At 49.9% G+C, this 13,746-nt stretch overlaps 1 protein-coding gene across 1 annotated transcript in view; it reads right to left on the minus strand.

Moving 5' to 3' along the window:
* Positions 1-774: 774 nt before the first annotated feature.
* The window catches only part of LOC149331661 (uncharacterized), a 35,040-nt gene continuing 22,068 nt past the window's right edge, over positions 775-13,746 (minus strand). Inside the window, exons 6-8 of the mRNA XM_089557392.1 lie at positions 12,906-13,067; positions 9,514-9,627; positions 775-1,205 (exon numbers count right to left, since the gene is read on the minus strand). Coding sequence (XP_089413518.1) covers positions 1,050-1,205; positions 9,514-9,627; positions 12,906-13,067 — 432 coding nt within the window. The 3' untranslated portion in view covers positions 775-1,049. The remainder of the gene's footprint in view (positions 1,206-9,513; positions 9,628-12,905; positions 13,068-13,746) is intronic.

Below are 13,746 nucleotides of genomic sequence, written 5' to 3' on the forward strand. Positions count from 1 at the left end.
AAAAAAAAAAAGAACACGACCTGGAGTGAAGCAGCTGCTGCTGCCAAGCGGGCAGCACAGCCTCCCTAAGTACGAATTTAGAAGCCAAGTTGGTGTGTTCTGGAAAATGCTCCCCGCAGAAAAATAAATTCAGCCTCTAGCTTACGGATGAACATTTCATTGCCTGAATATTTCTAAAGCCAGATATTTCCAGTGATCCCGCAAATGCAGAAATCAGATTAAATCAACTATTGCTTCCAGTGCCATCATTGTTCTACTGCAATCGAAATCTACCATTCATTTTGCACAGAACTGAAAAGCCACTTGGAAGGACTAGATTATGGCAATAATAAGATTTTATTGGCGATTAGAAAAAGCCCTCCCCCCTCCGTGGTGGAGAAGAGACAGAATGGTACGCTCCATAAAGACAGTCGATACGCAGCAAGCCTTAAAAATTGTAGAGCATGGCAGAAGAAAATAACTGAAAGGGCCAGTGAAAAGAATACCGAAGCAGAAAAGAAAGAGGAAATGTGATTTCTTTAAACAAACGCAGAATAGTATTTCACCTAGCAGCCACTTTTAAAGTGCACGCCAAACTATATTAAATTAAGAAAAAGCTCCAAAATATTTAGATTCGCTCAGAGAACAGTGTTCGGGGAAGCACGGCGTAATCAGACGCCTTTTTGCACCTGAAGTGGTTGCGGTAGAAGCATAATGAACAACCGTAAAATTACATTAATAAACAACGCATGCGCGTAAATAAGGGCATAAAAATGAAACTTGGATCACGAGAAAAGTGTGTAAAGGAGAAGGGCCCCAAATAGGATGATAGAACCGGCCTAAATATGTTTCGCAGTGTACTCGTAGCTATGCGAGACAGCTTCCGCAAGTTAACTAACCTAAACCATTAAACAGCCAACTGCAGAGATTAGGAAACTGTCACTTGCGAGTGGGAGCGTCCAGATAACTCACAACTATTTGCGAGACAGGCACAACGACTACTGACCACGCGCTGAAAGACCTCTTATAATGACTGTTGCCTTTCCACCAACACCGAGACTCTTTCCACTTCAGGAGACATTCAACATAGTATCTTTTCTGAGGTACTTCAGCAGATGGAAGGGGTCAGATGTGGAGTTGCAGTTCTTGCCATAGGAGCCAAGGTGCACGTTGTTCAATAACCAGGCCATGTCCGGCGGAAGGCTCCTGAGCGGCGGGTAGGTGCACTGCGAAGACGATGGGCGAAACTTTTAGTCGCGTTGCTCTGTTTGGTAGATCGTAAGGCAGCGAGCGTACAATATGAAATATAGCATAGTTTTGGTGTAGCTATATCGATGTGCATTGCAATCGCTCCGTGATAGCGATAATGTGTCACTTCAGCGGCCAGGGGACATCTTTGCATACACTGCTCAGACAAGGGCGGTCATTCTTTATTTTCTTGCATTTTTATATTTTAATTAGTTTCCCCCTGCTCCTTGTTAAAGAGTCCAGAGACTGATGCCACACCGTCATCTACCGATGCGGATTTCATTTTCACACTCGGGGGTTGCCGTCGAATGGAATTTTCTTCTTACACCCCAGAGGTGCCGCCGAACGTGCACTCTAATGATATCACGTTATTACCAAATGGCTATGAATATATGGCGGCTGCGCTCCTACCTTTTTATTCCTTTCCTACACACCGTTTACGAGCATTGGCAGGTGGGCATTTACATATTCCTGGCACTGGAAAATCTCGCAAGGAGTCTTAGGAGAGCCCTCAAAGAAAAGTGCGAACACTCCATCGTATTTTTATTCTCAATCAGAATCTATCCAGTGGATATCTGGTTATGCTAACATCACTGCAGCAGAAAAAGGGCATCTAGTTCAAAAATTTTCCGGCCCCCCGATTCAAACTCGTTCAGTTTAAAACACTGCGGGAAAATACCAGGACGGAAACACACAGAGCACAGCCTTCCAAGTTTTATTTGAAGCTACAAGGAACACTTAAGGGCTCGAGCTCCAACACTTTACAAATCCCAGGTATGATGTATCTGCAAGTGGGTGATACCATGGGAAAATTAAAAAAACTTTTGCCATCGCTAAACCGGCATAAAAATCTGAACGAAAAGAACAACAAACTTATACAGAAGGGGTCAAACTGAATGCGCGTGGCTAACGAAGCTTTGACCGAGAAAAACCTTGAACAGCCGACAAAAGTGCACGTTGCGGCAAGAGACAAAGATAAAAAATTGGCAGAGGCTTGGCTTGGTTAAGCTTAGTGGATTGCGAAAGCGAGCACCCAGTTCAAGAGATGTTGAACGCCTTCGCCTGGCTGCATAATATGCACGCCGTTTAGCTAAATATTGTTCCCGCTCTTCATCCGTTTGTTCCGCACGCCGCCGCTTCTTAGCTGCAGTACATCGTTGAAGCTTCACCTTATACACATCATCCGACATATCGTGGAGGATTCGCTGGGACGACTGGGATGAGCCTAGTTGTGGGGGGGGGGGGGGGGGGGGGGCGCTTTTCCACAGCTGGCATGACGTCACGTACAGCGAGTGCCCCTCGCGGCAGCGGCGCGCAGCTGCGGCATGGAGGATTCGCTGGGACGATCGCGACGAGCCGAGTTGGGGGGCCGCTTTTCCACAGCTGCTATGACGTCACACATAGGTCACGCTAAAGGTCAATGGTGGATTCTCCGGGACGACGGCCAAGAGCGGAAACCTCGAGCAGTATTGCTTTCGGAATAAAAACGTAACAGGAAAAAAATACAACCCAGGAACCGGGACAGGTTAAGAAGCAAAATATAGGGCATGGGAATACATGTGCGGACGCGATAATTAGCTAGCTACCCATAAGAAAAATGGAAACAAACCAGAGTAAAGACAAATGTGAAAGTGGTTAAATTGCAGATACAAGAGGCGGGAGCAGCAATTAATAATGGTAAAGATGAGGTGCCCCGTTGCCTAAGACTACGTTGGCTTTTCTGGGACAAGGGACACTTAAGCGATCGGATTCAATGTCAAGCAAGGACAACGATTGGCGAAACCGGTGAGGGGGAGCCTTAAAGCATTAAAACTTTCGGGGGCACTTGAAGGACAATAGACACCTATCCTTTGGGTGCATGTTTTCTTTGCAATGACGAGTACTGCATTATTATACACGGATTTTCACGGGGTATCATCCTCCTACGACCAGTAAATAAGCTATAATCGAATTTTTCTCGTGTTGTTTGTTACGGTTTCGGTTTCAATAGCCGAACGATGTTTGTGACGTCAAAGGTTACAGGTCATGTGAGGCATGAAAAACTGCAATATAATCGGTGCTTCTGCATACCTTGGCATTCCGGTTCTTGAGGAAGGCTGGCTTCAGCACTGCAGTGAATTAAAACAATGAAGCCGCGATGCAGGGATCATGTCGCAGTTTTTTCATGCCTCACGTGACCTATAACCTCTCTCTGACGTCACAGTCATCGTTCGGCTGTTGAAACCGAAATCGACAGAGTGCGAGACGAAAACAATTGGATATTATTCAGCGGTCGTAGGCGCATACCACTTGGTGATTGATGCACAGTAGTGTCTTCTGCATCATTGCAGAGAAGAAAACATGGCAGCAAAATTGAGTGCCTATACTCCTTTAAGTGCTCTTCGTGAGGACAGACAGTCAGCCAGCATCGCCATGACCCAGTGGCGAAATCGGTGAGCGTGGTGTCTTAGTGCTGGCACACCAGAGCGTAGTCTAAGCCGTGCGAAACAAAGCCGCCCGTTTCATTCATCGCTCATACTCATACGATATAGACCTCTCATCTCTGAAGCTAGAACAACAAGTATCCACTCTTTCCCTCTGTAGCCGGATTGCCTCAGGGGTCCCCAGTTCCAGAAATGCAAACTTAAACATCGGTGTCGTTCACCCTGAGCGAAAAACCCCGGATAAAAGCCCAGAGAAGCAACCTCCCCCATTTTGCTCAGCGACATGGCACAACGTCATAACATGGCAGCAGCAATGCGAACGCATTAATAGCTTCTTGAAGCGGCCAGCAAGCTAACGCTCACACTAACAGGGTGCTAACATGTATCACGAAAGTATCGAAGGGAAACAGCCAGGAATAGGTGTCATTGGCTTGAGCTGACGAAGCTACAGAGGAGGCCATGTTCGCCACAGAAACCACCGCAGCTGTGCGCCCCTACAACTCCCCATCCGCAGAAGGACCAGTGGGAGAAGGCACTGGCATTGACTGCAAAAATATTGGCAGTGGATTAGCTCTGCTATGCCAGGATCTACGTAGCGTGAGGTGAGGGCGAGGTGTCCACATCTCGGTGGACACCTGAACCAGAGGGAAGGCATAAGTTCCCTCTTGGAATAGTGGATGCCTCAACCGTGCTTCAAGCTGACCGGCGGCAGTGACTGGTTCGTTGCTTAACGAGAAAGTTCTTGCACGTCGCGGACAGAGTGGCCGGCAGAGTCAACAATGCCAGCAAGCCCCCGGCCCCTCCGCCCACACAGGTGGATCTTCGTGACCGGGAGCTCCAGGCCCTGCGAGACGAGGTGAGTCGTCTTACCTCTCTTATCAAGAACCCCACCTCCGTCCTTCCGCAGCTTACACGTACCGTCCCTCCCGCCCAGCACACTCCACTACCTTAAACATCAACAGAAAACATGGAAGAGTCCGTCTCCCAATCCCCACTCTCACCCTCACCCAAGGAAAAACGAAGAACATAGCCCCCACCTATTACCCAGACCGACCTGACATCCCTCGAGGCCCGCCTGGACGCTAAACTCGCTGAGATGGACGCGCGTCTACAGTGTTACGTCTCGCCTTCGTCGTGGGGAAGACGACATGGCAGCACCGAAACGCCGACAAACCCCGAGACGCGCGTTGGGTGGGCGCCTGGATTGCCACGGAAGCCGCGTCCGTCTGCCCGGTTGAGCGAGCGTTTCCCCTACACCGAGTGTGAACGCGCGTTCGAACTGCGCGGGAACGCCGCTCATGGACATTCCAGCGTCTGCGCTACGTGGATGGCATCGTTCCCCCTCTCCCAGCGCGTGACGGCGGTGTGAGTGAGTGAAGAAACTTTATTTCCGCCAGAAGAAGACCCGTGCCCCTCCGGGTCCGCACGCAGGCGTCCGGGGAGGGGCAGCGTCGCAGCTGGAAGACTAACAACGGTATAGTCGCGCAGCTTCTGCTGCCAGGCGGGTAGCGTATCGTTGTATGCTAAGGTCGGCACTTCTGAGTATGGTCTCCCATTCCTCTGCATTATTGATTCTGCCATATCCTGGGGCACTGGGGCATCTCCATAGTATGTGTTCGAGTGTAGCGGTATGCCCGCAGAACTCGCACACCTCCGCATCCTCCCTCGTGTCACCTCCTGTCCAGCTACTCCAGACCAGGGATGCGAAGCTTCTAGCCTGGAGTCTTCTCCAGTCATAGGCCTCAGCCGAGCTAAGCGATCTATCCGGAGGAGGATAGATCCTTTTGTTCTTTTTCTGAATGTCTGTGATGCTATTAAAGGTATTGGTTTCCTCTTTAGTGCTGAATTCGTATGAGGTGTGATCTCTCGGGAGTGAGTGAGTGCGTGTGTGTCGGTGATTGGTGCCAGTGAGAACTTCCTTCCCCTGCAGGCCCGGCCCCCATCTAGGGACCCTAGGGAAGGGAACTCTTTAAAACCCCGGCAGCGGCACGGCCGAGGAGCTCTTTGTCATCGAATCGTCTCCTGATGAGCTGTCGTGATGCAGCGTTCCTGTAGAGCTCACTTGTAAATATGTAAATTCCTGTATAAAGTCCTCTCTCATTGTCTTTTTCCAGCAGCCGCGTCTCAGACGTCCCTCATTCCCTCTCCGGCACACGACCATGCTACCTCGTATGTAACAAACTGGTGGCAGCGGTGGGATGCTGCTATCTCGTCCTTAACAACCGGCAAAATTCAATCACCTCATCGACCACCTCTCCCAACGGTTCGAGCAACAAATTGAAGCGGCATTTACGCGCATGGTGCACACCCTAGAGATGAGCCTTGCACAGTACGACGCCCGCCTCCAAACAATAGAGCAGGCCCTTCCCTCGCTACACCTCAATCCGCCGCATCAATCCCGCCCACCTACCCCACAGAACTCCCCAACCAACCCACTTACCCTCACCCCACCAAAGCTCCAGTATGGCGAGGCTACCTCCTAATTCCTTATCAATTCTGCAGTGGAACTGCCGCCGCTTCCGGGGCAAGCGCGCACCCCTGCAATTCCTCCTCCCCACACTTCCCACGCCCCACATCCTTCTTCAGGACACACATAGCCCTGCCAGACTTCCTAGCTACACATCTGTTCACTCGGACGCCACGAATACACCCAAGGCGTCCACACTCATACATCGCTCCATTACACACCAAATCCATTACATCACCTCCGAGACGCCGTGCGTAATTACAGAAATCATACATGATACACACTCAGTACCATCGATTTCACCCGATGGCTTCATTGGAAACGCTACTGCGAGATCTCCATCGTCTTGCAGGCAAGCATTCATTGATTATCGGAGGGGACTTCAACAGTCAGCATACTGACTGGGGCTGCCGCACCACCACTGGAAGAGACCGGCGTCTCTGGTCCTTGGTACAAGAGCTTCGCCTCACAATACTCAACTTTAACACCCCCACGAGGATTGGTAACAGTGTCAGCGCGGACACCAGCCCGGATTTGACACTGAGCCGCTGCCTTGTTGGTATTATGTGGACCACAACGCGTCATACATTAGGAAGCGATCATTACATCCTCTCCGTTACAGTACCGTACAAGGAAAGACATGCCCGTCACCTAACACACAAAATCACCAACTGGGATGTTGTCTGCTCCGCACGGGCGGCCCTCCCTGACGCTCCTATTATAGACATCGACCAGTGGGTGGCATCACTCATGAACGATGTCTCCACGCACACGCGAACCCATGTCACAACATCAGATACGCCCACCCTCGACACTCGCCTGGCCCACCTGTGGGAAGCCCACCATAGCATCCTAGAGCGCTGGAAAGGGCAAAAGCTCAATCGGACCCTTAAAAAGCGGCTGGCCGCGCTGCAAACACAAATTACTGAGCACGCTGAGGAGCTCTGCCGATCAAACTGGGGTCAGATTTGCGATAGTTTGGCTGGCAATCTGTCCTCCAAACGTAGCTAGCAACTCCTGCGTCACTTAATTGACCCCGCGCAATCTAAAACAGCCACGCAACATCACGTCACATGCCTTATACACAAGACCGACCTTTCTCCTGACGCACTAATTAATATACTTAGAAACACACATACAACTCCCGGTACCTCAAACCCTCCGGCCCCTATACAGGCGCCCCGAATGCCAACCTCGACGCAGAGATCATGGAGGCAGAAGTTAGAGCGGCCCTCCTGACTCTCCGTTCTAACTCCACCCCAGGAGTTGACCGGATCTCTAATGCCATGCTCCGCAATTTGGACGATCAATCGATCGCCCAGCTCACGGAGTACTTCAACAAATACTTGAACAAATGCTGTCAGGAGGGCACTCTTCCCCAATCCTGGCGTCACGCCAAAATCATATTCATACCAAAGCCCCACAAACCACTTACACCCTCAAATCTCCGTCCCATTTCACTAACCTTATGCCTAGGCAAGCTTTTCGAACACGTCGGACTCGCTCAACTCACCCAACACATGGCGGAGCAAGACCTCTACCCGCACAGCATGGTGGGCTTCCGTCCCCATCTGTCAGCACAGGACGCCATGCTCCAACTCACGCAGGACATTTTCGATCCCCTCATTCCGGGCCACACAAAAGCTGTCCTAGCCTTGGATCTCTCCATGGCCTTTGATCGCCTGGACCATCAAGCGATCATGGCGGCTCTCTCCCCCTTGAACATAAGTGAACGTATGTACACCTATATTAAAACATTCCTTACAAACCGCACGGCCGAAATTCACTTCGGTCCCCATATCTCCCCCCCATACACCCTTAGTGGGGTCGGAACCCCCCAGGAGTCCGTCCTCTCCCATTTCCTCTTCAATGTCACTCTCATTGCCCTTGCCCGCAAGCTACAAATCATCCCTCGCCTTCGGCATACACTCTATGCCGATGATATCACGCTATGGACCACCCATGGCAGTGATGCAGACATAGAGAACACCCTACAGGCCGCAGCTATTCTCACCCAAACGCATGCGCAGAGTATCGGACTCTCCTGCTCACCGGAGAAGTCGGAGCTCCTCATAATCCGCCCCACAACACGAAAATGCCCCACAGCCCCACCACCGTGACACTGGAAAACCGGCCCATCTCGGAGGTAAACACTCTCCGGGTACTTGGCCTCCACATCCAGAAAAACGGGAAAAACACACTCACCATACGGAAACTCAAGCAGACAACTGTGTCGATATCCCACCTAATCCGCCGCGTTTCTGCGCACAGTCTACGTTTCTTGCACAGTCTACGTTTCTGCACAGTCTACGTTTCTGTGCAAGGAATGCAAATGCGCACCGGATTATAAGAACACGCGTATCCTGTTCCGACACGGCGATAAGGTAACACGAGAGATCATGGAGGCCTTTTATATTCATCAGAAAGGCAGTCTATGTATCAGCAGCCCATCGATTGCCTTATCCGAGAGGGAGTTGAGGTATCTGAACTCCCACGTGCTTTCCAGAAAACGTCTGTGTGCTTGATAAGTGTTTCTATATATACCCCTTCTGTTCTTCAATAAGAACTAGTTGATAGTCAGCGGTTGTTTGTGTTACTCTTCCGTCTTTCGTTTTTCTCGTTCTTGTTGCGCTGTGAACAATATCAGAACTCTCCACTTTTCCGAGTGGCCGCCGCACCTCCTTGTCACTCCGGCCCACACTCCTCCCACATTCAGCTCACCAGCATCATACAACGCCAGATGGACATGGCGGTAGTAGTGCTAACGCATTAATAGCTTCTGAATTAGGGGGTAGGGGGGGGGGGGGACATAAGTCAGTATCTACCACTAATGCTGCAGTTGGTTATTTCAACGCGGACATCGCAAAGCCCAAGCAGAATCTAAGAGAAGCCGAAAATGCAATCCTCCAAACTAACCCGACACATCCCAATACAGTTCTCAATACGTGCACTGTGTTCTCTCGCGGAGTACCCAAGAACGTCGCCATCAAGCCCATAATAACGCACGCATCAGGTCGAAAGGGAGTGATTGTGACTCGATAACAAAGCACTGAGTGTGTACGAATAAAAAAAACAATATGGTCATTCGTCTGTGGCACTTACACAAATGATAATACAGTCGGAGTGTTAAGAAACTTTCGGCTGAATTGTCTGAAGCCATGAGATCTAGTTTACATCAAATCCTTGGGAAGGATGTAGAAAACGAACCCGCAGCACTGATCTGGTAAGGACATGGTGTGTAAAGAGAACATATATGGACGCTTCCCGATATGCGTTTCTGCTCGTGCTAGGTTTGTATTGCAGCAATGTTAACCTGTCAATCACTTTGTGTGGAGAAGCGTGTTTCTATGGTGTGGTGAAAAGGAAGTGGCGGAAAAGTTACTTTTGTTAACTAACCTTATCCTTCAGGGTTTCCTCGTTTTCAATGGCGTACACGTAGGCCTTGTTCCCAGGTACCTGTCCAAAGAACGCGCCTTGCTGCCATATCATCGGGAACCCCTGACCGCACGTCTGGAAAGAGAAGGCGACAAATAATCACTATTTTAAAGACGAAAGCCTTTAATGCCTTATGCTGTCGTTAGCAATCCGTGTCGGCAGCCGTGTCTGCGTCGGGGTCGTGTTACGACATATAAAAAAAAATTTTGTCGCTTATCATGTGTGATACACCATGTAGTTGGTGGCACTTCTTGTGATATTACACTGCAGTTCAATGCCCATAACTGAACAATCATTACCATATTGTATCACATAATGGTAATGCAGAGCAGCCCTCTGCAATGCATTTCTTGCACTGCGCTGCACCGTGAGGGTGGTGGGTTGTCTTGAAACAGTCTGATCTAACTGTGAAGAGTATTGAAAGGCGGCGTACCGCGCGTTCATTTCGCTTGGCAATGAGGAAGATTGCCTAAGCGGCCTTGGCACAGCAGTGGCACAAAAAAAACCAGGCGTTCATTGCCCTCAAAAGTGGGCTCATTTCAGAGTTCAAGCGTGCATATCAATTTAATGCTTCTCTTATCGTTATACGGCGTGATAACACAGGCAAGTGATTTTTTGTCTCATGGCACCCTGCCTTCTAACGCGAATTTGTATTTGCCTTTGCCGTGCAGCCTCCCTGCGTATTTCATCGCTGTTTTATATACCTATACCCATGTTTCTTTAGGATATTTTTGAAAACAGATATTTTCTCACTTCATGGGCTGATTTCTGGAATTTAGTGCCGTCTACTTCAGAAAGAGCTCGCCTATTGCTGTGTTCCTTTTTTTTTGTACGTCACTTCTATCCTCGTCTCTGTTTCTTTCGCGCTTTTTTTTACTTCTTATGCGAACAGGAGATTGTCGCCTTCGTTGTCCTCAGTCAATATGCTAGCGTCACTCGCATGATCGCAGTACTACCACCAACAACGTACAATACCACTTCAAGTGCATTTCAAAAGAATACCACTAACGAAATCCTGCTGAAGGTTGTCTCTGCGGGCACGGGGCTGTCGATACAGAACGCACCCTGAGAATAAATCAGCACGATTCTCTTCCTTCCTTCCTTCCTTCCCACCTTCCTTCCTTCCCACCTTCCTTCCTTCCCACCTTTCTTTCCACCTTCCTTCCCACCTCTCTTCCCACCTTCCTTCCCACGTTCCTACCTTCCCACCTTCCTTCCTTTCTTCCTTCCCGCCTTCCTTCCTTTCTTCCCTCCCTCATTCGTTCCTTTCCTCCCTCATTCGTTCCTTCCTTCCTTCCCATCTTCCTTCCTTCCCATCTTCCTTCCTTCCCTCCTTCCTTCCTCCCCTACTTCCTTCCTTCCTTCCTTCCTTCCCACCTTCCTTGCCACCTTCCTTTCCACCTTCCTTGCCACCTTCCTTGCCACCTTCCTTGCCACCTTTCTTTCCACCTTTCTTTCCACCTTTCTTTCCACCTTTCTTTCCACCTTTCTTCCCACCTTTCTTCCCACCTTTCTTCCCACCTTCCTTCCCACCTTTCTTCCCACCTTTCTTCCCACCTTTCTTCCCACCTTCCTTTCCTGCCTCATTCGTTCCTTCCTTCCTTTCCATCTTCCAGCCTTTCCACCTTGCTTTCCACCTTGCTTTCCACCTTCCTTCCCACCTTCCTTTCCACCTTCCTTCCCACCTTCCTTCCCACCTTCCTTTCCACCTTCCTTTCCACCTTCCTTTCCACCTTCCTTTCCACCTTCCTTTCCACCTTCCTTCCCACCTTCCTTCCCACCTTCCTTTCCACCTTCCTTTCCACCTTCCTTTCCACCTTCCTTCCCACCTTCCTTTCCACCTTCCTTCCCACCTTCCTTTCCACCTTCCTTCCCACCTTTCTTTCCACCTTCCTTCCCACCTTTCCACCTTCCTTCCCACCTTCCTTCCCACCTTTCTTTCCACCTTCCTTCCCACCTTTCCACCTTCCTTCCCACCTTCCTTTCCACCTTCCTTCCCACCTTTCTTTCCACCTTCCTTCCCACCTTTCCACCTTCCTTCCCACCTTCCTTTCCACCTTCCTTCCCACCTTCCTTCCCACCTTCCTTTCCACCTTTCTTTCCACCTTTCTTTCCACCTTTCCACCTTCCTTCCCACCTTCCTGTCCACCTTCCTTTCCACCTTCCTTCCCACCTTCCTTCCTTTCTTCCCACCTTCCTTCCTTTCTTCCCACCTTCCTTCCTTCCTATGCGCCTTCCTTCCTTCCTTCCTTCCTCCCTTCCCACCTTCCTTCCTTCCCACCTTCCTTTCCTTCCCACCTTCCTTCCCACCTTTCTTCCCACCTCTCTTCCCACCTTCCTTCCCACCTTCCTTCCTTCCTTCGTTCCTACCTTCCCACCTTCCTTCCTTTATTCCTTCCCGCCTTCCTTCCTTCATTCCCTCCCTCATTCGTTCCTTTCCTCCCTCATTCGTTCCTTTCCTCCCTCATTCGTTCCTTCCTTCCTTCCCATCTTCCTTCCTTCCCACCTTCCTTCCTTCCCTCCTTCCTTCCTCCCCTACTTCCTTCCTTCCTTCTTTCCTTCCTTCCTTCCCTCCTTCCTTCCTCCCCTACTTCCTTCCTTCCTTCTTTCCTTCCTTCCTTCCTTTCTTCCTTCCTTCCTTCCGTCCTTCCTTCCGTCCTTCCTTCCTTCCTTCCTTCTTTCATTCGTTCCTTCGTTCCTTCCTTTCTTCCTCCCTCTATTACTTTCTTTCTGTTTCTTTCCTTCTTTGTTTCTTTCCTTCTTTTCATTGTTTCTTTCGCTCCATCCTTCTCACTCCCTTTCTTTCTTTCCTTGTTTTTATATTTATGTATATTTTTTCCAATCACACCCTTCCATAGTAGTTATTAGGCAGAGCTGCCGAGCGACTACTAGAAGGACAACCATTCGCATCAGTGCTGTGGCGCACTGCATTACTTCGGGGGCTGGTGGACCTGCAGACCAGTAGTTCGAATAATTTAATAACGGTGCTCCAGCGATAACCAAGGTCAAGCGATTGGAGACGTTTTATGTCTCTCACCTGAACCAGTGCCCAATTGTGTTGTGTTGGATTAGCGAGAACGCCCCGCAAATTATTCGCGATCTCGTCGAGGTCTCGCTTTCCTTCTTTCTAATCAGATTTCGGCAGCGTAGAAAGTTTCGAGAAGCTGCGAGGAGAACGTCACGTTGTCAGGGTAATCTTTGGGAGCGTGTCCTTGCGAGAAGGGCATTACAAGGTCGAAGGGCAACTGCCTCCTATACGATCAGTTTAACACTGGGACCACAAACAATGAAACCGGCCGCAAATCGATCACCACCAGTGTTGCCAGAATAAAGAAAATTTGAGATTCACTCACCACATCCCTGTGCTCCACAGTGAAACGCACGCACTTGGCGTACGCCAATTTGTCCTCGTTCAGGTCTGCGTCGGCCATCTTGTACAACAGAGCGCCCAGCTCGAATGAGAGGCCCGTTCTTCGGAACGTTCTGCCCCTCGCCACCAAGGAGAGCATCACCGCCTGCGCACCATTGCAGGAAGCCGCGCAGGCAATGCGTTAGCGAATGCAAATTTCGTTTTGTGTGCCAAGCTCCGTTTCTCTTTTGGGGACATTATCGTTTTCAAAAGTGCTTTCATGTTTCCCACGAGCTTACCCATCTTTGTTTTGCACTGCCTGCCGCCACCTCCAAGTGATAGTTAGAAGCTGATGCTCATGAGGCGACTATTTACAGAGACTAGTGCTTATAGGCAAGAATGTAAAAGGAATAACCAGATGTGGGGATGTGAAATGCGGCAGACTTTTTTCCCTTTTTCAACAGTGCTATACACCGGATCTTTTATGTACACATCATCAAAACGAAGTCTTGGTTGAGCTGTTTCGAGAATGAAGCGGTAAGAAGCGGCCCACGGCGGCTCATCACACATGGCATCGAAGCTCCAAGACCTGACCAGCCTAGTGTGACGCTCCTCGTTTTATCTCTGCTCTGTCACGCGGATACCCCACAGAGACGCCGACTACGTGAAGACCTGAACCCGCTTGCCCCGTACGTGTTAAGCTCAGTCGTCCCCTTATCCCTCATCTCATGAAAGCAGACCGCACACCACTGTTTGGGAGTTTATGAGCTGAGTGCAGTGCACAGTGAGAGCCGTGGAAGACAACCGCGTTCGGCAAGCGAGCACGAGAACGCGAGATCAAATCC

Source organism: Amblyomma mixtum, chromosome 8, assembly GCF_055824585.1.
Source record: "Amblyomma mixtum isolate Tamu chromosome 8, ASM5582458v1, whole genome shotgun sequence".
In the NCBI taxonomy this organism is placed as follows: domain Eukaryota; kingdom Metazoa; phylum Arthropoda; class Arachnida; order Ixodida; family Ixodidae; genus Amblyomma; species Amblyomma mixtum.